The 24,762-nt window shown below is 35.8% G+C and overlaps 3 protein-coding genes across 4 annotated transcripts; 2 read left to right on the forward strand and 1 right to left on the reverse strand.

The window, feature by feature from the left end:
• The first annotated feature begins 2,569 nt into the window (after nt 1–2,569).
• LOC114241776 (uncharacterized) lies at nt 2,570–7,024 on the forward strand. Of its 2 annotated transcripts, none has more exons than XM_028172739.2 (5): nt 2,570–2,779; nt 2,856–2,997; nt 4,262–4,564; nt 5,526–5,692; nt 6,650–7,024. In XM_028172739.2, the coding sequence occupies exons 1-5, from the start codon at nt 2,710–2,712 to the stop codon at nt 6,892–6,894; spliced, it is 927 nt and encodes a 308-aa protein (XP_028028540.2). In that variant the 5' UTR covers nt 2,570–2,709; the 3' UTR covers nt 6,895–7,024. The 2 variants fall into 2 exon arrangements, with proteins under 2 accessions (XP_028028540.2, XP_089588457.1); XM_089732331.1 differs by having other exon boundaries at nt 2,648–2,779; nt 4,270–4,564.
• A 1,338-nt stretch (nt 7,025–8,362) lies between these two features.
• LOC114241755 (transcriptional adapter 1-2) lies at nt 8,363–11,484 on the reverse strand. Its single transcript, XM_028172711.2, has 3 exons — nt 10,806–11,484; nt 10,182–10,546; nt 8,363–9,487 (listed from the first exon to the last, which is right to left on the reverse strand). Exons 1-3 carry the CDS (start codon nt 11,199–11,201, stop codon nt 9,337–9,339), a joined length of 912 nt encoding a protein of 303 aa, XP_028028512.1. The 5' UTR covers nt 11,202–11,484; the 3' UTR covers nt 8,363–9,336.
• A 521-nt stretch (nt 11,485–12,005) lies between these two features.
• On the forward strand, nt 12,006–16,563 carry mRpL27 (mitochondrial ribosomal protein L27). The gene is made up of 3 exons (XM_028172741.2): nt 12,006–12,183; nt 12,255–12,418; nt 12,884–16,563. Exons 1-3 carry the CDS (start codon nt 12,132–12,134, stop codon nt 13,085–13,087), a joined length of 420 nt encoding a protein of 139 aa, XP_028028542.1. The 5' UTR covers nt 12,006–12,131; the 3' UTR covers nt 13,088–16,563.
• Nucleotides 16,564–24,762: the final 8,199 nt, after the last annotated feature.

Genomic DNA, 24,762 nt, shown 5'->3' on the forward strand with positions numbered 1-24,762 from the left:
GTTTAGCTGGCAGTTGCGTTTTTTTATTCCATATCAGTTGCGTTTTGCTATGCCACGTTTTATATCACGTCCCATGGGAACGTGATAAAAATCCTATATCCTATGTCCTTCTCCTGGTTCTAAGCTACCTCCTCACCAATTTTCAGCCAAATCAGTTCAGCCGCTCTTGAGTTATAAATAGTGTAACTAACACGATTTTATTTTATATATATAGACTAGCGACCCGCCCTAGCTTCGCTTCGGAAACACGAAATTTTATTATTGATTATTTACGACATCACATTAGAAACCTCAAAAATAACAGTATTTCTCCACTATTTAATGGATGTTATTATACATATAAACCTTCCTCTTCAATCACTCTATCTATTAAAAAAACCTCATCAAAATCCGCTGCGTAGTTTTAGATTTAAGCATACATAGGGACCCGTGTTTTGATACTACATATGTTTTTTTTTATTATAGCTGCAAAGGAATCAGTTTTAAATCTACTTATATGAAATCCGTTACACGTTAAGTCGTCGTGGCCTAAAGGATAACACGTCCGGTGCATTCGTACGATGCATCGATGCAACGGTGTTCGAATCCTGCAGGCGGCGGGTACCAATTGTTCTAATGGAATACTTATTTGACAAATGTTCACGATTGACTTCAACGGTGAAGGAATAACTTCGTGTAATAAAAATAAAATCCGCAAAATTATAAAAATATATGTCTAGATGTGTGAAGGTATGTACGTAGTTGACGTCTAGGCGTCCAGTAACCATTTAAAATCAGCTAGGCCATGAGTTCGTCCATCAATCAGAGGTTTTGAAATACCTTTCAACTAACAAAAATAAACTCAAATTGTTTTGTTGATTATACTGATGGTTGCCCATGTGATTCTCGAAACAAAATATAATTTTTGACTATGAAGCGACTTAAAAAAAATTATTCCGAATTCAGGTTCAAGTACCTTTTCAAGGTGGACACGGAAAACCTTTCATTGTAGTAGAAACTATTTACCATTCCCACATATGTAAGTATATGACTTAGAACGCTTCTTTCATTCAAGCGAACGAGTTTGCGCCCTCCGTGTTTTAAGTCGGTATCAGAGACATTGCTATGTGTGAACAGTATGCATAATGGTAATCCCATTTTTTTATTTTCCTACCTATTCGCTGGTAGCTTACGAGGCTATTCTAGCAACACCCGTACAGGTAGGTAAGCTCACGGGCTCAACCTGAAAGAATTTGCTAACACTACCCCTAGCAAGAGGGCTGCTTCGTAAAATCTACCATCGGATCGGATTCGCGACCCACTGAGAAGATCCGACGAGAAACTGAGCGGCTATCCCGTTTTCTAAATAGGAACGCACGACTGCTTTGCGGAAGAGAGGCTGGTAGTGCCAGACCAGTAATTTCCGACCAGAAAATTTTACTTGCGTTCATTTTATAAAGTACTGTTCAAACTATAAATATCCAGCATTTTTCTGAGCTACGCGCTTATCTGCTTAACCGAGAGGTGTAAGCTATTAGAAATAACGTGTTCAATTAGCGTGTTCATAGACTTACCGTATCAAATCACTCAATTATTCAGAAACTACACTTTAGTTTAGATGTGCTGAAATTCAATATAAACGCTAAATTTTTTTTTGGATTTAATTCGTGAGTGTTTCCTGTTGACAGAACTAGGAAATTTGTTTCAAAACGCGACCGCTTGTGCTGAAACCGAATATTGTTTTGTTTAAAGGTATTATGGGATTTTGGGTATGCGATTTCGCCTCTCTCAATTGGATACTAACCTACTTACTACTTCCCGCTGATTTTAACAACCTGCCTATTTCGAAACAATACTTTGGTCTGCTAGAATAGCTATTTTTTATTTATTGCTTATATGTTTGGACGAGCTCACAACCCACCTGGTGTTAACTGGTTACTGGAGCCCATAGACATCTACAACGTAAATGCGCCACCCACCTTGAGATATAAGTTCTAAGTTCTCAGTATAGTTACAACGGCTACCCCGCCCTTCAAATCGGAACGCATTACTGCTTCACGGTAGAAATAGGCAAGGTTGTGGTAGGTACTTACCCGTGCGGACTCACAAGAGATCCAGTAATGACGCAAATACTAATATTGCGGGTTTGATTTTTATTCCACGAAGTTATTTCTTCACCGTGGAAGTCAATCGTGAACATTTGTCAAGTACGTATTTCATTAGAAAAATTGGTACCCGCCTGCGGGATTCGAATACCGGTGCATCGCTCAACACGAATGTACTGGACGTCTTATCCTTTAGGCCACGACGACTGCTGCAATTATAGGGTAGAATAAACAACGATTTCATGCCTTAGGGTTTTATAATCGATAAGCACCAGAGCTCGTGTGCCGATATAAGTAGGTAATTACAATTGTTATAGCCACATTATACCATAACCTTCACACATTACCAGTCATTATAATAATAATGTAAATATGTACATAAGTGCGACTGAACATATGACACGAAATAGAATTGTGTATTAAAGATAACAAAAAGTAATAAATTAGAAGTTGTTAATGATAAAAGGTGCCATAAGTTTTGTAAGAATTCTAAAATTATTGATATCGATAGTTCAAACAAAAAAAAAACGACCCTTTGACTTATTTATCAATGAGATGAGATGTAAGAGGGTAGTTAGTCAAATTTTAGTAACGGGCTGGTTCACTCGTTAATTTCTGTTTGAAAATGAGTAAGCCGATTTGTATAGTGCTGTTAAGTTTCTATATATTATTTAATTTTCCAGCGTCAATTCAAGGTATGTATCGATTGATTAATTCTAATTAGTTCTTTTTTAAATAAACAAAGAGGTGTATGATGTTAAATTTCTGCAGGCTACAGACATTTTATAGACTTGGAAACCGACGGTGTCGAGACAATATTTGCGACTGAAAATGAAAATGTTAACATAGAATGCAAGACGGATGTGCCGATGGCGTATTGTGGATTCGTGCACCCGTCTGGGAAACGATACTCGTATGTAGTAGACCAATATTATCTACAAAACAAATCCAGCAAAATATTGCATATTAATTTAAATTTGTTATTTTGTGATTACAAATATTATTTATAATGCACGATTCAATAATATAATGGAGGTATCAATATACTTAAACTTGACTGAGACCTTAGAACTCATATCTCAAGGTGGGTGGGCGGCATTTACGTTGTAGATGTCCATGGGCACCAGTAACCATTTAACACCAGGTGGCTTGTGAGCTCGTCCACCCATCTAAGCAATAAAAAAAGGACATCAAATATTATTTTAATAAATAATGTTGTTATATTTGCATGTATATTGGTCGAACATACGGCCCACCTGAGGGTTAGCTAATGAACATGAGCAAAACTAGTGACACAACAAAGCTGCTACCCACCACTGAGGATAGTTTCAAACTTGTTGGAAGGATATGTGATAGCGGTTAGGAAATATCGTGGAGGGGACTTAAGAGTAGACAGTGCTATGAAACATTGATTAGATATTTTTTTTTGTTATTGCTCTTGTAGGCAGACGAGGATACGGCCCACCTGATGGTGAGTGGTTACCGTCGCCCATGGACTTCAGTAATTCCAGGGGCAGAGCGAAGCCGCTGCCTACCGCTATTAGATTAGATTAGTGTTTTAATCTCGATTAATGAGATTTCACTGTTCCACCTAAATTAAGACTTCAATTTCAATGCTAAAGTTGGTTGAATGGCATGTCATGTTATAAATTATATGATTACTGCTAACCATTAAACCAAGTGGTTTTTTAAGCTGGTCTGTCCACCTTAAAATGACCTTAATTATGTAAACCTTATTACATATTTAACTACTCAATATTTTCCCATGCGCGTTATCTTATATATAAAATTCTCGTGCCACAATGTTAGTTACCATACTCCTCTGAAACGGTTCGAACGATTTTTGTGATAATTTATATGTATGTTCAGTAGGTCTGATAATCGGCTACTATCTATTTTTCATACCCCTAAGTGATAAGGGTTGTCCACTCTTAACATTTATTTTTTATTTTTTGGACAATTTTTTTTGGTTATAATGAGGCATTATGTGGTTGAATGAGGTTTTGTTATTTTATATTCCCTCATTGTTCACAGCGCTGCATGCCTCTTTCACTCATTTACCACATCCTTACAATAAGTTTTTTTTTCTACACTATAAATTCCCTAGAAATCTTATGTATGGCAAAACAACGTTTGCCGGGTCAGCTAGTTTAAAATAAGTCTAAATGAAATAAAAGATTTTCAGGAACAACGCTAAGCGCCGGTCACTGCTTCAAAAACATCACAGTGACACCAGAAGATGACGGAGAATGGCGCTGTCACAGCGGCGGTCACGAAATGGGCGTCGAAATAATAAAAACAATCGAATTAAGGGTCGTCAACGAAGTGACCGCTTTATGGAAGAACGTTACGGTTCTTCACGCGAAATCTGTCTCGTTGGTTTGTCTAACAACAAAACGACTGACGCCGCTTAGCTACTGTCGCTTCGAACCTCCCAAGGGGAGACCGTTTAACATAGCCGAAGATGTGACGCCCGATAAGTGAGTAGCGACTCTGTTTTTCTTATTTTAGTGCCACCTACTGAACTTCAGTAATCATTAAAGCAACTTGAATCGCTTGTTTTTCTTATTTTAGTGCCACCTACTGAACTTCAGAAATCATTAAAGCAACTTGAACCCTCATCATCATTCTTTCCTATTACCCTCTGCTGGGGTGTAGGGCTCGATCAAATCCTTCCATTTACATCGGTCTTGGGCAGTCTGTTCTAGCTCCTTCTACTTGAACCCTCAATAGCTCAAAAAAACAACTATGTATTATAAGTGTTTTTGCGAAACTAGTGGCGTATTTTTTTTAACTATGCAGTTAAAAATTTCCTAGGTCCTCGATCATTTTGTTCGAATGATCATCATTAGCTTTGATAATAACATATTTTGTATTTTTGTTGGATATTTCTTTTTGTTATAAATTATCCTTTTTTTTTTTAAAACTTTTATTTTTATTGCTTAGTTGAATGGACGAGCTTTCGGCCCACCTGGTGTTAAGTGGTTACCGGATTCCATAGACATCTACAACGTAAATACGCCACCTACCTTGAGATTTGAATTCTAGGGTCTCATATTTACAACGGTTGCCTCCGGCCCTTCAAACCGAAACGCATTACTGCCTTAGGGCAGAAATAGGCGGGGTGGTGGTTATACCCGTACGGACTCACAAGAGGTCCTACTACCAGTAAAACGGATGAGCTCACGACCCACCTGGTGTGAAGTGCTTACCGGAGCCCATAGACATCTACAACGTAAATTCCACCACCTACTTTTAAATACGAGTTCTAAGGTCTCAGTGTAATTTTACCCATAGGCTAGTGTGTCTCACTGTAGAATCCGGTAACTACTTAATATCAGGAGGGCCGTGATCATGCCTACCCATCACAGCGCACAGAGTAACATTATCATTAAATACTTTAAATACCGAACGTAAACATAAAAACTGCAATTCTTTCAGCGCCATCTTAGGTAGATTCTACTTTCCAACGAACATGAGTTTGGATCGCGGAGACTGTGCCGTAACTATAAGCAATGTGAAATACGACGATTACGGTACGTGGACGTGCGGTGCTGGACTCGACGATGGAAACGAACACACTGATACTATAAATTTAAAAGTAAAAGGTAAAAAATAATCGTAATGATTTTTATCTTCAAGTAGTAATGCTAATTGGCCGCGTTACCCTTTTTAATACGCTTTTATTAGCTTCAGACGTATGTATGTTAGTATGTAACGGAATCTTGGAACATGATTTTGACCCCCTTCAGAACGTCGGATTAACTTGAAATTTTATATACTTATTAAGGACTGATGACAATTCAATATTAAAAAAAAAAATTGCAAACAAAAAATTGACAAAATTGAAATGCAACTACAAAATGATAAATAAATAATAGTTTAAAAAAACTAACAAAATACGCTTTTATAGAAAATACAACTAAAAAATAGAAAGTAAATTTATAATAACTATTATTTATTTATGTTTGAGATATAACTGGTGGCCCGGAGGCCTCTCCAGTGGCCAGAACCGGTGGGCGAACAAAGGTTCAGCCAGAAGGGATGGGATTTGCTAACAGCTGCCCGAGCGCCTCCGAAGGAGACCTAACAACTCAAGGGCAGCTGCTTCGTGAATGAATCTACTACCAGATCGGAATCGCGACCCGCTGAGAAGATCCGGCGAGAAACTCAGCGGGCTGATGTTTAGGTTACGTCGACCTCTTTGTCGAGTTCGAAGAGTATGGTTACCGGAATCCCTACTCTTAGTGTTAGAGCTAAAGGAGTCTGCTGCAAAGGTTATTGGATCTGATGAATCCGTAAGGACGTGTCTAGGACGTCGACGGTGACTGGCTCCTGCGTGATCAGTGCGTGACTATGCTCCCACGGAACCCAGGTTCGATTTCAGATTGGAGTCAGTCATTTTTAAAGTCTCAGCATATTTGAACTTATCTCGTAGTGTTTCCGGGACGAGTTTATTCAGATCAAGAATGTAACTAATATCAGATTATTCATCACAAGCACTTTCGTGTTTACGGATTTTTAGTAAAGTGAGTATAATATTATTTGTTTGTTCGCTTACACAGGAATTTACACCATGTCGTTCGCAGCCGCAGCTGGTATCACAATAGTGTGCATAGTGATAATCGCATTAATCGGATTTCTCGCCTGGAAGAGACGCGAGTTTTTGGGCAGCACGCCGCGACCGACGCCTGAGCCGGCCCACGAGTTGGAACCCCTACAGGGCCACTCGGCGAGGAGAGGCGATGTTGATGTTCCGGAAGTCAGAATCGTACCTCCGTCTGAAGCAAGTTCTTCACAGTCAACGTAGTAGTTTCTCGAATATGTAGCCGTGCATCGAGCTAATGCAATAAAAAAAGATCAAGGCGGAATATGAATTCTCCCACACCTACTACAAGGAATATCAAAGACTACAAATAACAAATAAATAAATAAATAAATCCATATCATTATCGTATTGTCACGAAAACCTAATATAGTTCGTGACGCTTCACGACCTCTTAGACTTTTGCAACCATAAAGAAAAAGTTGGCGATAGATTATGATGCAGGTGTGTGGAAGAGTAAATATTACTATAAATAAAATAAATATTACTATAAATATATTATATTATAGTTTACTGTTAAGATCGTTCATAAGTGTTAATCTGAATTTAAATCCAATAGAAGTTATTAAAATGCGATATTATTAATTAGATTGAACAATGTTTTGCATGTACTTTAAATAAATTATACAATATATAACATTGAAATAAATAAAAATGGTACTTATTAATTATTCTTTTACTAAGCAATCAAAAAACCCTTACAACATAAATTTTAAATTAATGAGCTAAAATAAGCTATTTTGAGCCTTGGCACTTTATTTGAGGACAGCTTTAATTAAATTTAATTTAATTTGTAGTAAGCTAATACAGTTGACATTATATTAATTCGCAATTAAATGCCATAAATATATTTTTTTGTTCATAACATTGTACTTTTGCTTGCTTTGTTATTTGGATTTTCTTTTTCTTAAATAAATATTTAATACTGTTTGTTGTTGTTAACGTTTTAATAAATAAATTGAAAACATACATGCCGTGGCGGGCAACCTCTTTGACAGGACATAAGACTTACAACGACTAGACACAGACTAAGACAGACACTTGACAAGAATTAAAAAATAAAGAGAAAAATGGAACGAGGGCAGACCATCTATACTTCAGTGGGGCGGACGTAACTACCGGCAGGTGGTACTTTTTTTGACTTCCACGACAAAAGACGTACACGAACCAGACGACAAAGGAACGAATTGACCGTTCTCATCTATACATATAAATAAAATTGGAGTGTATGTTTGTAATATTGAAATTAACGCTTTTTACTGCATGCATATGAACATAATATATACGGTACACACACCAAAATAGAATTTTTTACAATTTTTGTCTGTCTGTCAGTTTGTTCCGGCTAATCTCTGTAACGGTTGGACCGATTTTGACGAGACTTTCACTGATAGGTAGCTGATGATATAAGTAGTAACTTAGGCTACTTTTTTAGACTAGCTTCGCCCCGCGGCTTCACCCGCGGTTCGAGAATAACAGCACGTAACATCGCGGGACTCAGCTATCAATAATAAAATTTAGTGTTTCCGAAGCGAAGCGAGGGCGGGTCGCTAGTATGTACATAAAATAGACGACGAAAGAACTAACCGACCTACCAATACATCTTTTAGTTACATTAAGTTGCATGTCGTGACTTTAGCAATATATTAGGCTGATAATAAAGACAACTAGATGCTATAATAATACAAGATTTTATTACCATATGACATGTATAAATCATAGTCTACATAATGACTCTCTTAAAATTACAGATATAACTGGTACATGCACAGATATAGCATATTTTCATGTGTATACTCCATAATTGAGACCTGTTTTCTCAATCTTGGTAGCGATATTAATGTTGTAATGGTCTCAGGTAACCATCCAACAACATTTAGTACTATCTACCAAATAAAAGTAATGAAAAAAGATATAATTTAACACATTCGATCTTCGTTAAATAAAACGTACCTTACAAGCGGTGCAATTAAAGTCAAATATAAGTCTCAACATTTTTATGAGATCTCTTCCGCTTGAAATTTGAATGAATTTTTGATATTATTTAAACTAGTAAAGCGTACACTAGAGAGACAATAACAATAATACACATGCACCAGTGAGAAGGTTGTATACAGTCAGCATCATTGCGCCACTTCGAAAAGGCGGCACGACATGAAAACTCTCTTGTCGTGGCCGACGGGAATTACATACCCGATCCTGTAGACCGAATGTAAACAGTCGACGTCGCCCTAAACACGTCATTACAGATCCTCCCAATCCATTAACAGTGCTTTTAGGCACCACAAGCACCGGTCACCGTCTTCGTCGAACCCGTCGCCTGCGACGAAGGGCTCGACGAGTGAATTAACCCATTGACACAGCCCACTGAGTTTTTCGCCGGATCTACTCAGTGGGTTGCGTTTCCGATCCGGTGGTAGATTCTGCAAAGCACTGCTCTTGCTAGGGCCAGTGTTAGCAACACTCCCGTTCTGAGCCCCGTGAGCTCACCCATACGTTAGGGTGAAGCTGAAATAGCCTCTCAAGGCTATCAGCCTAGGTAGAAAAAAAAAAGTTGTCTTCGACCATTCTGTGTCAAGCTAATAAAAATGTGTTATTAAACTTAAGTATTATGCAACATCCATTAAGTTACTACATAAATTTTTGCTAATAACTAGGATGATTTAACATGACCGATAACCTCTCCATATTGATTGCATAGATTGAATGACATGCAATTATATTTCTGTGTGTCAATAAGGTATTGTAGAATTCATCTATTGTTAGTCTGTCCTCATTTGGTTCTGGATTTGGGGCACTGAAAAAAGGAAAATTGAACTCAATTAGAATTTTTTTATCAGTAGACGTAAAAGAAAACTTTTAGAAACTAGAATGATAAATGTTCTCTACATTAAAGAAGAAAAATGTTTATTTGCTTATTATTATTTCTGACGCTCAAATAATTTAGTTTTCATAGGTGTAGACTGCTAACTTGTTATTCATTGATATTTAAAATTTGTGCTAATTACATTCTAATTTAATATAAAATAATAAAATCAATCTAAATTTCTAGATAATAATTGTAGTTCAACAAATCTGCAGTACTGCAATAGTGTAATGCTATTAACATTAAATTTTAAATAGTCCTGAAAACTTCCAGTCGGATATACTGAGTAGTGTGCTTAGTGAGAGTTTTTTAACATTCTCTGTAATTTTTTATTCAAATTTGTGTGCAGTTGCAAGAGAGCTCTTTCCAAACATTCCAACTCCATACAAATTTAAGTTTTGCGCTATCGAGAACATAAAAAAACTTAGACTAAGCACACAGATGTCTCCACCTACCTGAGCCCCACACACTGTAATTTTCCTATTTTTATTTAAAATCATTTATACTTTGTTTTTTTTTTTTGTTTATACATGTCATATAATTTTTGGAAATGGTATGGTATTGATTTGTTTTGTATATTAACAATACCACTCGATAATTTAAAACTATAATATAAAGTTTTTACCTGCAGGCAATTTCAAAAACAGCTGAATGTTCCATTTCATCAATTGTAGGAGGACATCTGGGACCAAGGGAATCCACACCATCATCTACATTCACCCTTCCCCAACTCTGCGGATCATATAGTTTGGCTGAGTTTCTCAGCCACATATTCGGCATGTCACCACCAATATCATACATGAAGTACTTTCCATGAGTTTTGTAGCCTTTCCTTTGTGCTAAAACAGCACTTATTACATTTTTGAGGAAATTCTGTACAGCTACCACTACAATGTCAGCAGCATCATCATCCGCTCCTTCTAAGCCAAGTTCCCAGGCGGCCAACATGAATCTGCCCACAACTAGAGCATGATCAGGTAGAAATATTTCCTGAAATTATTTAAAAAACTTATTTACCAGCATTAAGATATTATTTATTAAAAATAGCACTTTAATTTTACAAAATAGTAGCTTCCTCACACTTTATTTGAAGAGTAAAACACTTTAAATAGTTTTGATCAATACCAGTTGTTGAATATTTTATTATTTCATACAGTTCAAGTAATAAGATAATGAAATTTGATTGAAGTAGAAGTATGACAAAAAGGCACTAAGCCAGAATAAATAGGTAGGGAAAAGCAATAATTACTTGTGTTGCATATTTGACACCGTCACTGCCAGCTCCTGGTGGTGAATTAGGCGGCAGATACTCAAGTATATCAACTGGTTCAAAGTTACTCTTCTCAGAGGTTCTAGAGCTTCTCTTATGTCTCCGACTATTTCTGTTGTGTGAATTAGCTTTCTCTTGGGCTATTGTAATCGAAGTTTCTGCTAAGCCTTCAACTTTGTTCAATAATGCTAACAAAAACTCGTTATGGAAATGTACTTGGTCGTTACTTAATAGTTTCCTTGCTTCTCCGTCGAATTCTTCCTTAGTCAGTTTCATACGAAACCACAATTTCATTTGATTGAAATACTTTGTTGACTTTTCACCGAGTACTTCATTTAATTTTCGCCGTGCTATATTTAATGTATCGGAAGCCATTTTTTGTTTGTTTTTAATTTCTCTCACTTTTCGTTGTTAAAAATTCATTCACAAAGAAAATTTGTATTATGTATTATGCGCTGTAAACATAATAAAAGTAACAATAGGTGTAACTAAGTGTAAATAAGTGTTAGGTAAATAACCAAAAGCATTTTTTTTTGGTACAATTTTTCCTTATTAGTAAAGGCAAGGGGATCTAAGCCCATATATCCTTCTCTGTTCTATATAATTTCTGAAATTAATCAAAAGCAATATCCATGTTCAAAATACACTTTGGATGCAGTGCTGCCAGGTGAAAAGATGCTGCAATCGTACCACAGCACAAAAAAAGTATTATTCGTACTTAAATATTATTCATCATTTTATTCACTTTTATTAGAAAATTCATAATAAAAAATACTATGAAGATAGTAAGTACGTAAATATTATATTATAATATATAGTAAGTCACTTTTTTTTTGTATAAATTTTCCGTATTCATTAGTTTGATCATCTTAATTGGTTTAAAATCGGTGAAGCTTGCAGTGGCTCTTACGTTTTCTTTGCCAGTAAGGTTCCATTGACAGCTTCGTTAGCTAAACTATTTCTAAGTTTGGTTTAGTGAAGTTGATTTTGCCAGGGTTATTGGGCGAGCACGTGCTCAGCTAGAAGAGGTAGAATTTGTTTCACAACTGTCCGAGTGTGTTTCTAAAGACATTTGACAGTTCTAGGGTAGATGCCAGTGGTTCCAAATACATTTTTACACAACAGACAGACCATTATAATATGAGAATGGACTATATTTCCTTTGCCTATTCATATTCAATGGAAGAATCAAACAAATAAAAAATGTCAATGTCAAAAACCTTAATCCAATAAATTTGATTAAAAAATTCAATAAACCATAAATACATAAATAATTACATAATAGTAAACACATACCGATTAACAATGTCATTTAACATTTTACTCAAAACATCAGAAAGAGGTGTTTTTCTAAAAGGTGTGTATCAGATAGGCCCAACGTTTTAGGTTATGTTTAGAACGAAACTGAAACATACATTATTCTCGTAGAATTTGTCCGGAATGCCAGTAAAAAAACCGGAGGTAGTACGCAGAATACTAATTGTAAAGTAAAACCAAAGCACAGAGGGTGGAAAGTACAAGATGGGCATTTTGTTCAAGCGGGACATATGTTAGCTACTCAAAGAACCACTCGTTTTCATCCAGGATTGAATGTAAGTTGGTTTGCCAGTAATTATTAACTGATGAAGCTTTTTAATGACATGCTTTAAACTTCAATTTGATGTGGATTAAAAAATTTCATTTTTTGAGCTTTCTAGGAACAGTAATAAGCAATAAAAATATATTTTACGTTATAATGAGTTTTACCACCCTTATGAAAAGTACCTGCAAGTAAAAGTGTCGCAAATCTATCTTGTAAATTTACTTTATATGCAGCACAGATAAAAAAAATCCCAATTTTGTCTCTGTTTTAGATACACAGCTTGATCTCAAAGATACACAGCTTGGGTTAAAATTTTTCCAAAACTGCCTTTGAAAATTTTTTTATTATTAACGCTATTTTATTAGCTTGACCTGTATTTACTGTACATTCTTCTTTTTTTTAAATATTTTAATTACTGTAAAAATTGTGTTAATCATTTTTTTTGTTTGACTTGCTTAAACTATGTTTCTTTCAGGTTGGTTTTGGTGTTAATGGTACTTTGTTTGCAATGGAGGCTGGAAAAGTAGTTGTCACATGTGAAAAGTTTGATCCAAACTGGGATCACACTTGGGTCCAGAGGATGTACAAAGGGCGCTATGACCAGACCATCTATAAAAAATATTACAATGTTATACCAGAGCCCCAACATCAGAGATTTAAACTTATTGATGAAGTGTAAATAGTTCTGAATTAAAGATGAAAAGTTAGTTTAATAGTTTGTTGGTAGTTTTTATAGGAAAATGTGTCATAGTACAATGGTTAACAGTCGCAATTTATGTCTGGAGCTATTGAGTAAAAGTAGTAGTAGTAGGACTAAAAAGTAAATTTTTGGTAGAAAAAATTTACTTTTTAAATATCAAATCTGTAAAGTTTGAAAATAATTTAATAATTCAATGACATTTAAGTGAAATTCTAAGAAAAACACTGATGGAATGGTTTCATTTTTCAATTATCGCAATTATCGTTGCTATAAACAATTGACACCACATTCACTTTTCACTGAACTTCATACTTGACGAAAACTGTATTATTGTATAGCAGCTGTCCACGCGGATGCATCGCTCACTCAAGTAGGAGAGAGACAGATGTCGAACTCTGCCGAACGCGGAGGTCAATTGTGCCTCTTTGTCGCTCGTTGCGCGCTCTCGCTTGCACTTCAAGCCTTAAATGTAACGCCTCAGAGCGAGGTAACGCCGCATGAGTCATGTTTTTCGTGCTTGCAGCCGGCTCCATCGAATTATAAGACGTTGTCACGTCAAAAACAATTGAGACTTCGATTTCAATTTTCAAGGTGGAAATAAAATCTACGCACGATTAGGTACTTTATTGCGTAAATTATAGAACATTAAAATAGTTAATAATTTGGATACCGACTTTAAGAAAAGAGATCATCAACAGTACGAATATTGACAATATCAGTGGCCTGCTCATCTCTCAATGTAAGCTGGAAAGGAAAAATAACAGCGTTGAATAAGCGTATGCACGTTACGAACTTAATATTCGAGCGAAGTACTGGGCTATAATGTCCCATATATTACGCTCGCGTACAATATTATGCAATTTACACTCTTGTGCCAGGTGAAGCAGCCCAAATGAAATATGAAGAAAGTGGGAACCAGCCAGCTAAGGACAAATTTTATTGGACTAATAAATATATCACGGCGATAAATCATGCATATTGCCGACTGCGATGCAAGCGTCGGATTTTAAATGGAAAATATTCGGTTTAGCTTGAGTAATGTCGCGAATCGGGTTTTGGTTTTTGTGTTTTTTTTTGGGGTGGTCTATGATCGTTAAATCAACAAAATTTTGTTTTGAAAAGTATGAAAAGAATGTATGTTATACAACAATTAATAAAACAAACACAAATAGTTCAACGTATTTAGATGATAAAAAATTGGTATCAGAAGATTATGGAGAGTTATTTTCAAAATGTAAATAATATTTCATATACGTTTCATATACGTATATATGTGTAATCGGAATCCTTTTGCTTATTATTTTTCTATTATTTTAAAAACATTAGTGAAAGATATGGTTAGGTGTTCATTATCTATGGCCGAAATAATACATGAAAAAAGTTTGCGATTGGATGATAAATAATGAAATTCCAATTTCTTATAACTACTGGCTATTATAACTACTGCCTTTAAGCTATTGTGTTATAAAATCCATTACATTGCAAAGTTTCATCAAAATTCATCCAGTAGTTTCAGCGGGAGAGAGTAACAAACAATTCATCCTCCCTCACAAACTTTTTCATTTACATATACCTAAATTACATCGAAGTACTAGATACAATTTTGTTACAAGTATGAAAGAAATGTCTGGGCTTAATCTAGCGCCATATGTCAGTAGCACGGACGTGTAAAATAAAAAGTCCCAGGGGAGAGGAGATTGGCGATTTTCCGTTTCTGAAATGACGTCCGGCCGGTCCGGATGTTGACCGCTGCAGGTAGTCGTACTTCACAGAATCACGCCAGCGAACCGAAAGAATAAAAATCCTGAATTCAGAACACGTTTTTTAGACAACATACTTATATTTAACCAAACAACCGATCGTTATATCAAGACATTTACTTCGATAATTGAAGTACCTAACTACTTCCTATTATTTCTTAGTATTGAAACTTATGTTTTTTTTTTAATATTTAGATGTGTGGACGAGCTCACAGCCCGCCTGGTGTTAAGTGGTTATTGGAGCTCATAGACATCTACAACGTAAATGCGCCACTCACCTTGAGATATAAGTTCTATGGCCTCAAGTATAGTTACAACGGCTGTCCCACCTTTCAAACCGAAACGCATTACTGCTTCACGGCAAAAATAGGCAGGGCGGTGGTACCTACCCGCGCGGACTCACAAGAGGTCCTACCACCAGTAAGAATATTTGTTGTATAGCATCTGAAATTCTAGTTGTGAACAAGCTCCGATACCATAGGTAGAGTAGATAAATCTTCAATTTAATTGAGTGTTCGACCTTATGTTTTAAGGTGGGTGACAGCAGTTATATTGTAAAGTTAATGCGTTCTGACAACCCTTCATTGTTTTACCTTTAACCGTTATGTAAGTTTCTAAGAAGCGACCTAACAGTGGACGTGACCGATCCCCAGGTTCAGTAGCGTAGCGAGGGGGCGGCAAGAGGGGGCATCATACCCCGGGCACTCCTCACAAAGGAGCGCCAAATGGTCCGCAAAACAAAAAAATGGCTGGTTTTTTCTTTTATAATTGATTTCTGGAAAATTTTTTTTTTTTAAATTTAGTGCCAGATTAATATATTAAAAAAGGCGAGGCGCTAAAAAGGTATTGTGCCCCTGAAGTGAGTTTAGATCGCTAGCCCCGTGAGCTCACCTACTCGACTAGTTACGGTGGCATGACCTCGTAGTTTACCAGCGTAGGTAGGGTTTAAAAAAAAAAGAACGTGACCAAAATATTTCTTCTAACCTCCATTTTACTTTGTGTACACATGTAATGTGGTCGTGATTTATATTAATATATCTATAAAAGTAAATGTATTTTATTGCCATTGATGGGGAGAGACAAGATCTTGGCCCACCGGGTATTTGCTGTATCCGAATCCATGTAAAGATTCAACACAATTGGTGTAACTTGTTTTGACGCACGCGTCGTAGATAATATTAAGAGTTTTAAAATCAGGGCTCCCGTAAAAATTAATTTATAAATATTCCACAAGGCACATGATGCCCTTGCATGCCCAATTACCTATTTAAAAAAAAATCATAATGTCATGATTGTATACAGCTAAAATGTTTAAAAGCCCCTAATTTTATTCAAAATGTGTTAAAAACGAAATTTTTACAACCGTCGTTCGGCAGGCTCCGTAAAGAATAAAAATATTCTTGCCGACGCTTTTTATATTAGGAGAGATGATGGCCGCGGTGGGAGAGACGCTGGGGTCTACTACCGAAAAATGTTTATACGTAAAACGTACCTTTTAAGATTTCTAATTTAAAAATAGGTAAACGGAAAGTAAAAATAGGCGAAAGGTAACATATAACAGTAGTGTTGCAAGTGTTGCGACAGTTGTAAATTTGTCTCTATTATGATTAGTAATATTACTATCTAATCCTATTCTATTGATATTGTACGTAGATGAAACATGGACGATGATTAAATACAAATTCCATATTCAAACATTCTTTTTCATTCCATTTCAAAAGTTGCCGTAATATCTTCGATTTTATGTCGGCATAATGGATAATTATGTCATGGCTGTCAGGCTTACTTACATAATAATATGTAAAAATAGAATTTAATTTCGATTTTCTTTCACATAGTAATCCCCTATAAAGGTCGCACCGCACGCAGGGCGCTCGAGATTTCCCACTTGTAATTTTTCGTCAGCCATATTGCAGTGTTCGCCCAATAACTCCCAACACCCGCTGTTGGTTATAACTCAAGGGCTAAATTAAACTTTTTGCTTGAAAAACTTGTCATGTGCGAACGGCTTTTATGGATTGGTTTTGTTTCGGCGAAATTATTACGTTTTGTGGGACCTTAACTGTATATTTAAGGTGTTTATTTCTTATTAGTTCAGGGTCTAATTTGATGTTACGCGAAAAAAAAGAAAAAAAGTCTGTAATTATGCATACAAAATTCTTAACCTAAATTACGAAGAAGTTAAAAGAAAGTTAACAAAAGAACTGCTTTATTGGTCCTACTATTTTTCGGAGGAGTTTCTGAAATGCATTAAGTGACCCTAATAGGTACGTGCTATGGTAAAAATCATTACACCTGTTCCTTTTCTTTTTATATATATGTGTATGTGTGGGTGTGTGTATGTATGTAAATATATATATATGTGTGTGTGTATATATACATGTATAATATTCGCTTACCTATTTTGATTTTCTCGTATATTCAGCACCGTTATTACTAGTTTTAAGATACTCCTGTAAAAAACTCTCCACGAGACAGGCAGTGCCTAGTGTGGAGAGTTTTTAGCAAACTGTTACGTGTAAATGTTTTTCAAGGTTAATAAATAAATAATTATTATATATATTATTATTATACATTTCAACTATTAGTCAGAACTCCCTGGAATATTCATAAAGTATACTTTCATCACCAAAACACAACATTAAAAAACAACAGATAGGTATAATTGTAACAATAGACGGCAATTATCATATGAAACAACATGTGCCTCCTTTTACAAGGTATACTGATTTAACATATTATGTTAGTAACAGTAGTTTCCTCTCCTTATATTTTTACTTAATACACTCTTTTTCTCCCAATTTCTGTACAAGTACGTCTTGTGGACCAGTACGGGCTAGTATCAGAATCCTGCTTTGTTCTCTCCTTTACCGTAAGATGAGCCGTATATTTATGTGGTTCTCGTAAAGCTTGCCAAGCGCTACGTCATGCTTAAAAAAATAAAAAATGAATTAAACAGAATGAAATGTCACAACTTTAATTATATTTATTCGGGATTAATCTGTATAATTTGACATAAACAAGGGTCACAGCCTAGAGCCGCTATAGGACTCACCCTTTTTAATCCATCTGCACGTGTTTTGAGATCGTCAACTTTTTCATATAAAAACTTTCAACATCCCCAGTAATAAACATCACTGTTATTATAACGATGTACCTTTTCACTTGTTGTTTTTTATGTACTCACTTATTGTTTTAATCTTTTAAGCTCTCGTTCTAATTATTAAGGTGCTCGGGTTTACCGGGAAATTTTTAATTAGGCTCTGATGTAATTTACTAAGCGTGGTATTTCGTGGAACGCAATTTACAACGTTTATGGGTGTGTTTACAGTGTGGTCTTGACCTAAATTAGGTTTTGCTATTTGTCGCATATACATTTGTTTTGTTATCTTTAAATTCGATTGAATTTGGCTTGTGTTATTAATGTACAATAACTTCCATTACTGGTTACTAATGCATGTTAATGTGTCGTGTATTTGCAAGAGTACTAGTGTTTTACGAGCAGGCTAATTCGAAAATGAAGGTCGCTAGTCAGATACTTCGTATGTATTTATCAATAATGTATACTTTAGTGTGCTCTTTTTATAAATGGTCGAAGATAAATTATTATTAGTGATTAAAAAAAAAGTACAATTCTTTTTATAACGCGACATACTCGTCTATACTAATATATAAATCTACAGTGGTTTTTGCCGATGTTCCGTTATAACTACTGAGCCATGCATCCGATTGACTCGAAACTTGGTATCCATGTAGAAAATACATGTACTTAATAAATAGGCTAATATTTATATGAGTGTTGGAGTCCCTAATAATAATGACAATAAATAATAATGTTAATTTTAAATGTCCAGCGAAGCGGGCGAGTACGGCTAGTAGTTGATATGAATAGAGCAGTTTTATTCATTGAGAAAGCATTAGCCTGTATTGATCCAGGGCGGCCACGTGATTTACATCGAGGCCTCTGTAATTCCTTGGCTGACGGACGCACAGTATAAATCAACGTTGGACCCCCGCTAACCGGACATTTATCTCGGCTCTACGATAAAAAACTACTGAATCGGGCCCTCTGAAAACGTTGTACGCATTAACGAATGCGCTACCTTCATTATTGGTCTTTCACCGTTATTGATGTTATTTGAAGGACTAGGTTTGGATATGTTAGGTTTTTTTTATGAATGCTTCTCTTTTGTACGTAAGATGTAGTCCACAGAATTTTGGTATTGTCTTTACAAATTACCGACGTTACGAATACTTTAGGTTTTCGTGGTCAAGCATCTTATCCGGATATCTTGTTGGATCCCCCGGGTTCACTCTAGGTGCTTTTAGGCCGCTCAAGCACCAGTCACCGTCCCCGTCGAATTCGCCGATTACGATTAACTAACCCATAGACACAGCCCACTGAGTTTCTCGTCGGATCTTCTCAGTGACCCACTGATCCGGTGGTAGATTCAGCGAAGTACTGCTTTTGCTAGGGCTAGTGTTAGCAAATTTTCTCAGGTTGAGCTCATCCACCCGTCCGGGCGAAGTTGGAATAGTCTCTTAGGCTACGAATTGGTAGGAAAAGGTTGTAATTACGTTTAAGACTCGTCATAACTGAATGTTAAAGGTTCGGGATTCGAAATATTATTTAAAAAAATTTTTTATAATATTTTAAGTAGGATATATCCGTATGTGTTTCGGTTTAATTATTAAGAAAACCTCTTTTGTAGGACAATTGATATCGACCTCTTTTTTAATTCACTAGTTCGATATATTGATGGATGTTTACAATCCACCTGGTACTAACCCGTAACTGGAGCTCGTAGATATGACAATTCGAATGGCAGGCTCTCTAACGCGCCCTAACACTAGTAATTACGCAGATTTTACTACCATACCTTATTGATACTGATCCGCTGTTTTTATCGGCTGCGGTAACTGGGTAGGTCTCATCTGCTCTAGTACAAAACCTAGCTTAATGTAAGACCATAATTACGTACCACAATGTGAAATCGCTTTAATGCTTATCGCAATGAATCCAAGCGCGTTTCCAGAGACGTTCAAAAGCGATATTAAGGAAAAAACGGTTGGAAACAACACAAAATAACGGCAACATCTAGTACAATATTCATAAGGAGACATAATTTCATTCCCGAGACATTCTGTGCCACTGAAGATTACTCTCCTGTCTCGGGTAGCGCGTAATGAAGGAAAAACATGAAATTATAGACTTAAGGTTGATATTTCTTCGTTTATGGCTTACGTTGTCGTATTGTGTTTGTGATAAGCAATTTTCGTACACATTCAATGTTCATGAATTTCTTAGTAGTAACAATCGGTCAACGTAGTTACAACGTTTTTACTGGTGGTAGGAACTTTTGTGAGTCCGAGCGGGTAGGTACCCTGCCTATTTCTGCCGTGAAGAAGTAATGCGTTTCGGTTTGAAGGGTGGGGCAGCCGTTGTAATTATACTTGAGACCTTAGAACTTATATCTCAAGGTGGGTGGCGCATTTACGTTGTAGATGTCTATGGGCTCCAGTAATAACTTAACACCAGGTGGGCTGTGAGCTCGTCCACTCATCTAAGCAGCAACAAAAAAAACGCTTTATTTAACATTAACTTTGAGTAGTCGTCCGTGATTACGAAAACTGTAGTGTTCGAAATATTACAAAATTATAATTACAATAAAAAATACGAGATTAAATCGTAAGTGTATTTCTATTGTTAACGTCTGCTGTGGATTACTAGGTCATTTCTAAATTAATTCATTCGATCGTTTACTAATAATCGATAAACAATCGATTTTGTGTGTGCGTCATTTTTTAAAACACTAGTAACTAACTAATAAAACTAATGGTACTAGTAGCCCGTTCCAGTCTACTTCCAACTGCTAAAGCTGAATGTCTCACAGTCGTAGCAACAACAGGCTATTTATTGATATACCCAAAACTACTTAAAAATTCCTAATATGCAGAAGTTTTTTTTAATTGCTTACATGGGTGGCCAAGCTAACGGCTTACCTGGTGTTAAGTGTTTACAGGAGCCCATATACATCTACAACGTAAATGCCGCCACTCACCCTAAGATATGAGTTCTAATGTCTCAGTTTTTAAAGTACAACGGCTGCCTTACCCTTTGAACTAAAACGCATTACTGCTGAACGGCAGAAATAGGCAGGGTGGTACAGCACCTACCCGTGTGGATTCACAAGATTTCCTATTACCGCAACCACTGCCACTACCAGACCTATAATATGTAATGAGAGCTATAAAAAAAGAAAGATAAACAAATAAATTAATTAGTACATTTCGCGTTTTTTCAAGATTCAAAGGTGCGATAGCCATTTTATAATATTTTGACTTCGATCTCACAACTCCAGGTCGGTGGCGGCGTTCACCTTAAGATGTCTCTAGGTTCCGGCTACCACATAACCTTCGCAGGGTACTCATCCTCTTATCCGTCTACAAACGCAAAAAAGCGCTGTTAGTGCGTTATAGCGTCTCAACAACGTACCTAAGCAATCAAATAATATATACTGGACTTAACATTTTCGGTACGAGGTTATCAAAATTATGACGCGTTGTTTTTTTATTTTTTATTGCTTAGATGGGTGGACGAGCTCACAGCCCATCTGGTGTTAAGTGGTTACTGGAGCCCATAGACATCTACAACGTAAATGCGCAGCCCACCTTGAGATATAAGTTCTAAGGTCTCAAGTATAGTTACAACGGCTGCCCCACCCTTCAAACCGAAACGCATTACTGCTTCACGGCAGAAATAAGCAGGGCGATGGTACCTATCCGCGCGGACTCACAAGTGGTCCTACCACCAGATATAATCCAGACTACTCACGTCTCAGTTCGGGTTCGATACCGGCTCGTAGTTAGTACGTTTTTTATTTATTTATTTCGGACGTATTATTATCTGTCTCTGTATGTGAATGTATTCGGCAGCCATATTGCATAAGCAAATCCCAATACGAGACCGGTATTTGTGGAACGTAATATTGTGTAAAAAGCTATGTCTGTCATTCAGCATCTATAAACCATCGGTTTGCAAATTTGTTACTAAATGAATAAGTCCTTTTAAGTGTGTCGGGAGTAGTTTTCGAGATTCACTAATTAATAGATACCAGTAGATACAAAAACTGTACTTAACCTCTAATATTGTGTAATATTTTAAATAAATAAGATTAGCGTCACGAGAGAGACAGACGAGAATCAACGAGGGATATCCGGCAAAATTTAAAGTGTTGCGCGAAATCTAATAATCCTTCCTCCCGGATTGCGACCGGGGATCAGCCAATTGATCAATGACAGGCCTTTCGCGAATTATAGAGATATTTCATTTTGTATTTGATAGAAACTTGGCATTTATTTGACGACTCGATCGGATATTTGAGTAGCTTTCAATAAATATTCAATGATATTAAATTTAGAACACGCTCAAATATATTCTGGAATCCTAACTGCCCTATTCTAGTAGATATTTATCTATCTATACGCCTATAGTTGATTCGGGTTTTTTGTGAACTGTTACGTTATTTTTTTTAATCCACTAGTTAAGTTTAAATATTGGTAAATCCATTTACCTTTCAGGCAATTAATCGACGAAAAGGACAATGCCCATTTTCTATGGGCGTTTGGGCCCCTAAAAAAAGTTGTCGCGTCATGATGGTTTTAACTTATTTTGATAGACAAAAAAATATCGTTTCATATTCAGAAAACTATTTTTATATTCTCACCCAGGTTTAAGAGAAATCTGTTTTTTTCTGCAGCTAACATTAAGTTGTTAATTGTTTTTTTCGAATTCAATAATCGCTTTCATCATTATTTACAGTATTAAATAAGTTAATTGTGGTTAATGTTGCTAGAAATAAGCCCTTACGTACATTTTATTATTATTATATCCTCATAATAATAATAAAATGAAATGAAAATCCGGAAGCCGACAATGATATTGTTGTTGTTTTTAAATTCGCCAATAAGCAGGCAAAGAGCGTAGCCTATACAGCCTAGTCTGTCGTAGTTATATTTTTTTATGTCAATAAAAAGCCGGTGTATCTCTTTTTTTGCTTTTTGGGAGTTTTGACGTCAACTCGATGAATAGCTCATTGAGTGAGCATGAATTTCCGCAGACCTTTTATCTTGAAAAAAAAAACAGTCACTGCTATGCTAGACACAGTTTTATTCCAATGCCTCAGTAATCGTGAACAACGATTATTGACGTTTAATACACAAAACAACGCCCAATTTATATATGTATTATACATCACAATAAACTATTAAAAAAATATTAAAATAAAACTTCAAGTGACGCTTCACTTGGGTTGCTGCCAAAACTCTCTGATCATATATAATAAGAATAGAGTAATGGTAGGCCATTGAGATTTTTACTAATGGAATCATTAATATCTAAAAATATTAAATAAAATAACTCATGGTTTTAAGTAATAATTATTATTACAATATATAAATATTGAATTGAACAAAAATAAACTAAAAGTCTGTGAATTATAACCATTAGTTATTATTTTTTAATTTGTTGTTCAAGTCACAGACAACTCTTTCGTTTGGCAGCATATAGGTTTACTATAAGGTTGTATGGGCTAAGCCCTTTGCCTATTGGCGAATTTAAAAACTATGGCACTAAGTTTTGGGATGTTATCAAATAAGTAATTTATTTTTTTGTAAAACAATGCCAGGGCGAAAGAAATGTTGATACATAAACTAAACAACGTAAAAAAATAAGGCATAGTTTTCAAGTACAAATAGGTTTGATAGTTGGCCCACTTTTGGGCATTGTCCTTTATATTAAAGATATTAAAAATAAGGAAACTATCTACACAACCCGAGATTTTAGCATGCTAAAAAAGCCTTACAGCTTTTGTGTTACAAAAAGCTTACAGCCAAATAACAATATCGAGATAAATTACATGTACCAGTAAGCATGCCCGGGAAGCTAATGAGCCATTCAGGAAACCACTCCACGCAGTAATGGCAACACTGCAAACGCATTACTGCATCATTAACAGAAACAATCATACTCGATGTGGTAGAACGTAAAGAAAATCAAATGTAATTAAGTAATAATAAAGAAATGGAAGTGGTCGTTTTGTTTCCTAACATGGTGTAACAATATAACCTAATCAAAAACCATAATCGAGCAGTTGAGCGATACTTAAATCGGCCTTTTTGTATAATAAATGTGACAATTGATAATTAGCTTAAAACTATAACATAATACTATAACATTCGAATTCTTTCAATATCTAACAGAGTAATGTGATAATTAAGAATAAAATTTTTTTGTATAAAATTCGATCAAAAGTCGGGTATCATTATACCTACATGACGTTCAGTTAAGGTTATAATCTAGTCTGCTTAGAATTTTTAAACGAAGAACACGCCCCTACCATCGATAACCCAATAAGTCCATTTTATAAAATGAGTTTCATTCGATTCAAGTAATAAGTTATTTGATGATATTCCTGGTCGATGTTGTTGCGAAGCGGCACGGGCCCGCGTTGGCCCCGGGGACCTTTTTAATTTTCCGCTAGCCTTCAGATTTATATGTTTTCAGAGCGACGTCAATTTTCACGATTTTTAATTTGAGCGGTACGCTGCTTCCGAAAAACGCGGTCGTTTTAATTTTATTCTTTTTTATCTCACACAAAAGTTTTCAGCGTTCATTGTGATTAATTGACGCCGCGTTTTTCTATAGCAGGTCAACTGTTAATTATTTTTCTCTGTCATGCTTCAAGGAATAGCGAATGAAATCTGAATTGAAAGCAGTACCTAAAATTCGGTAACGGCTCTTTAATTGGTAACTGTCACGACTACATTACATTACGCGCGATTAAAATTAAAAATTAACATGGTTCAACAATATTGAAACTTGTTTCCTTAATC

This window comes from Bombyx mandarina, chromosome 13, assembly GCF_030267445.1.
Source record: "Bombyx mandarina strain Sakado chromosome 13, ASM3026744v2".
Classification (NCBI taxonomy): domain Eukaryota; kingdom Metazoa; phylum Arthropoda; class Insecta; order Lepidoptera; family Bombycidae; genus Bombyx; species Bombyx mandarina.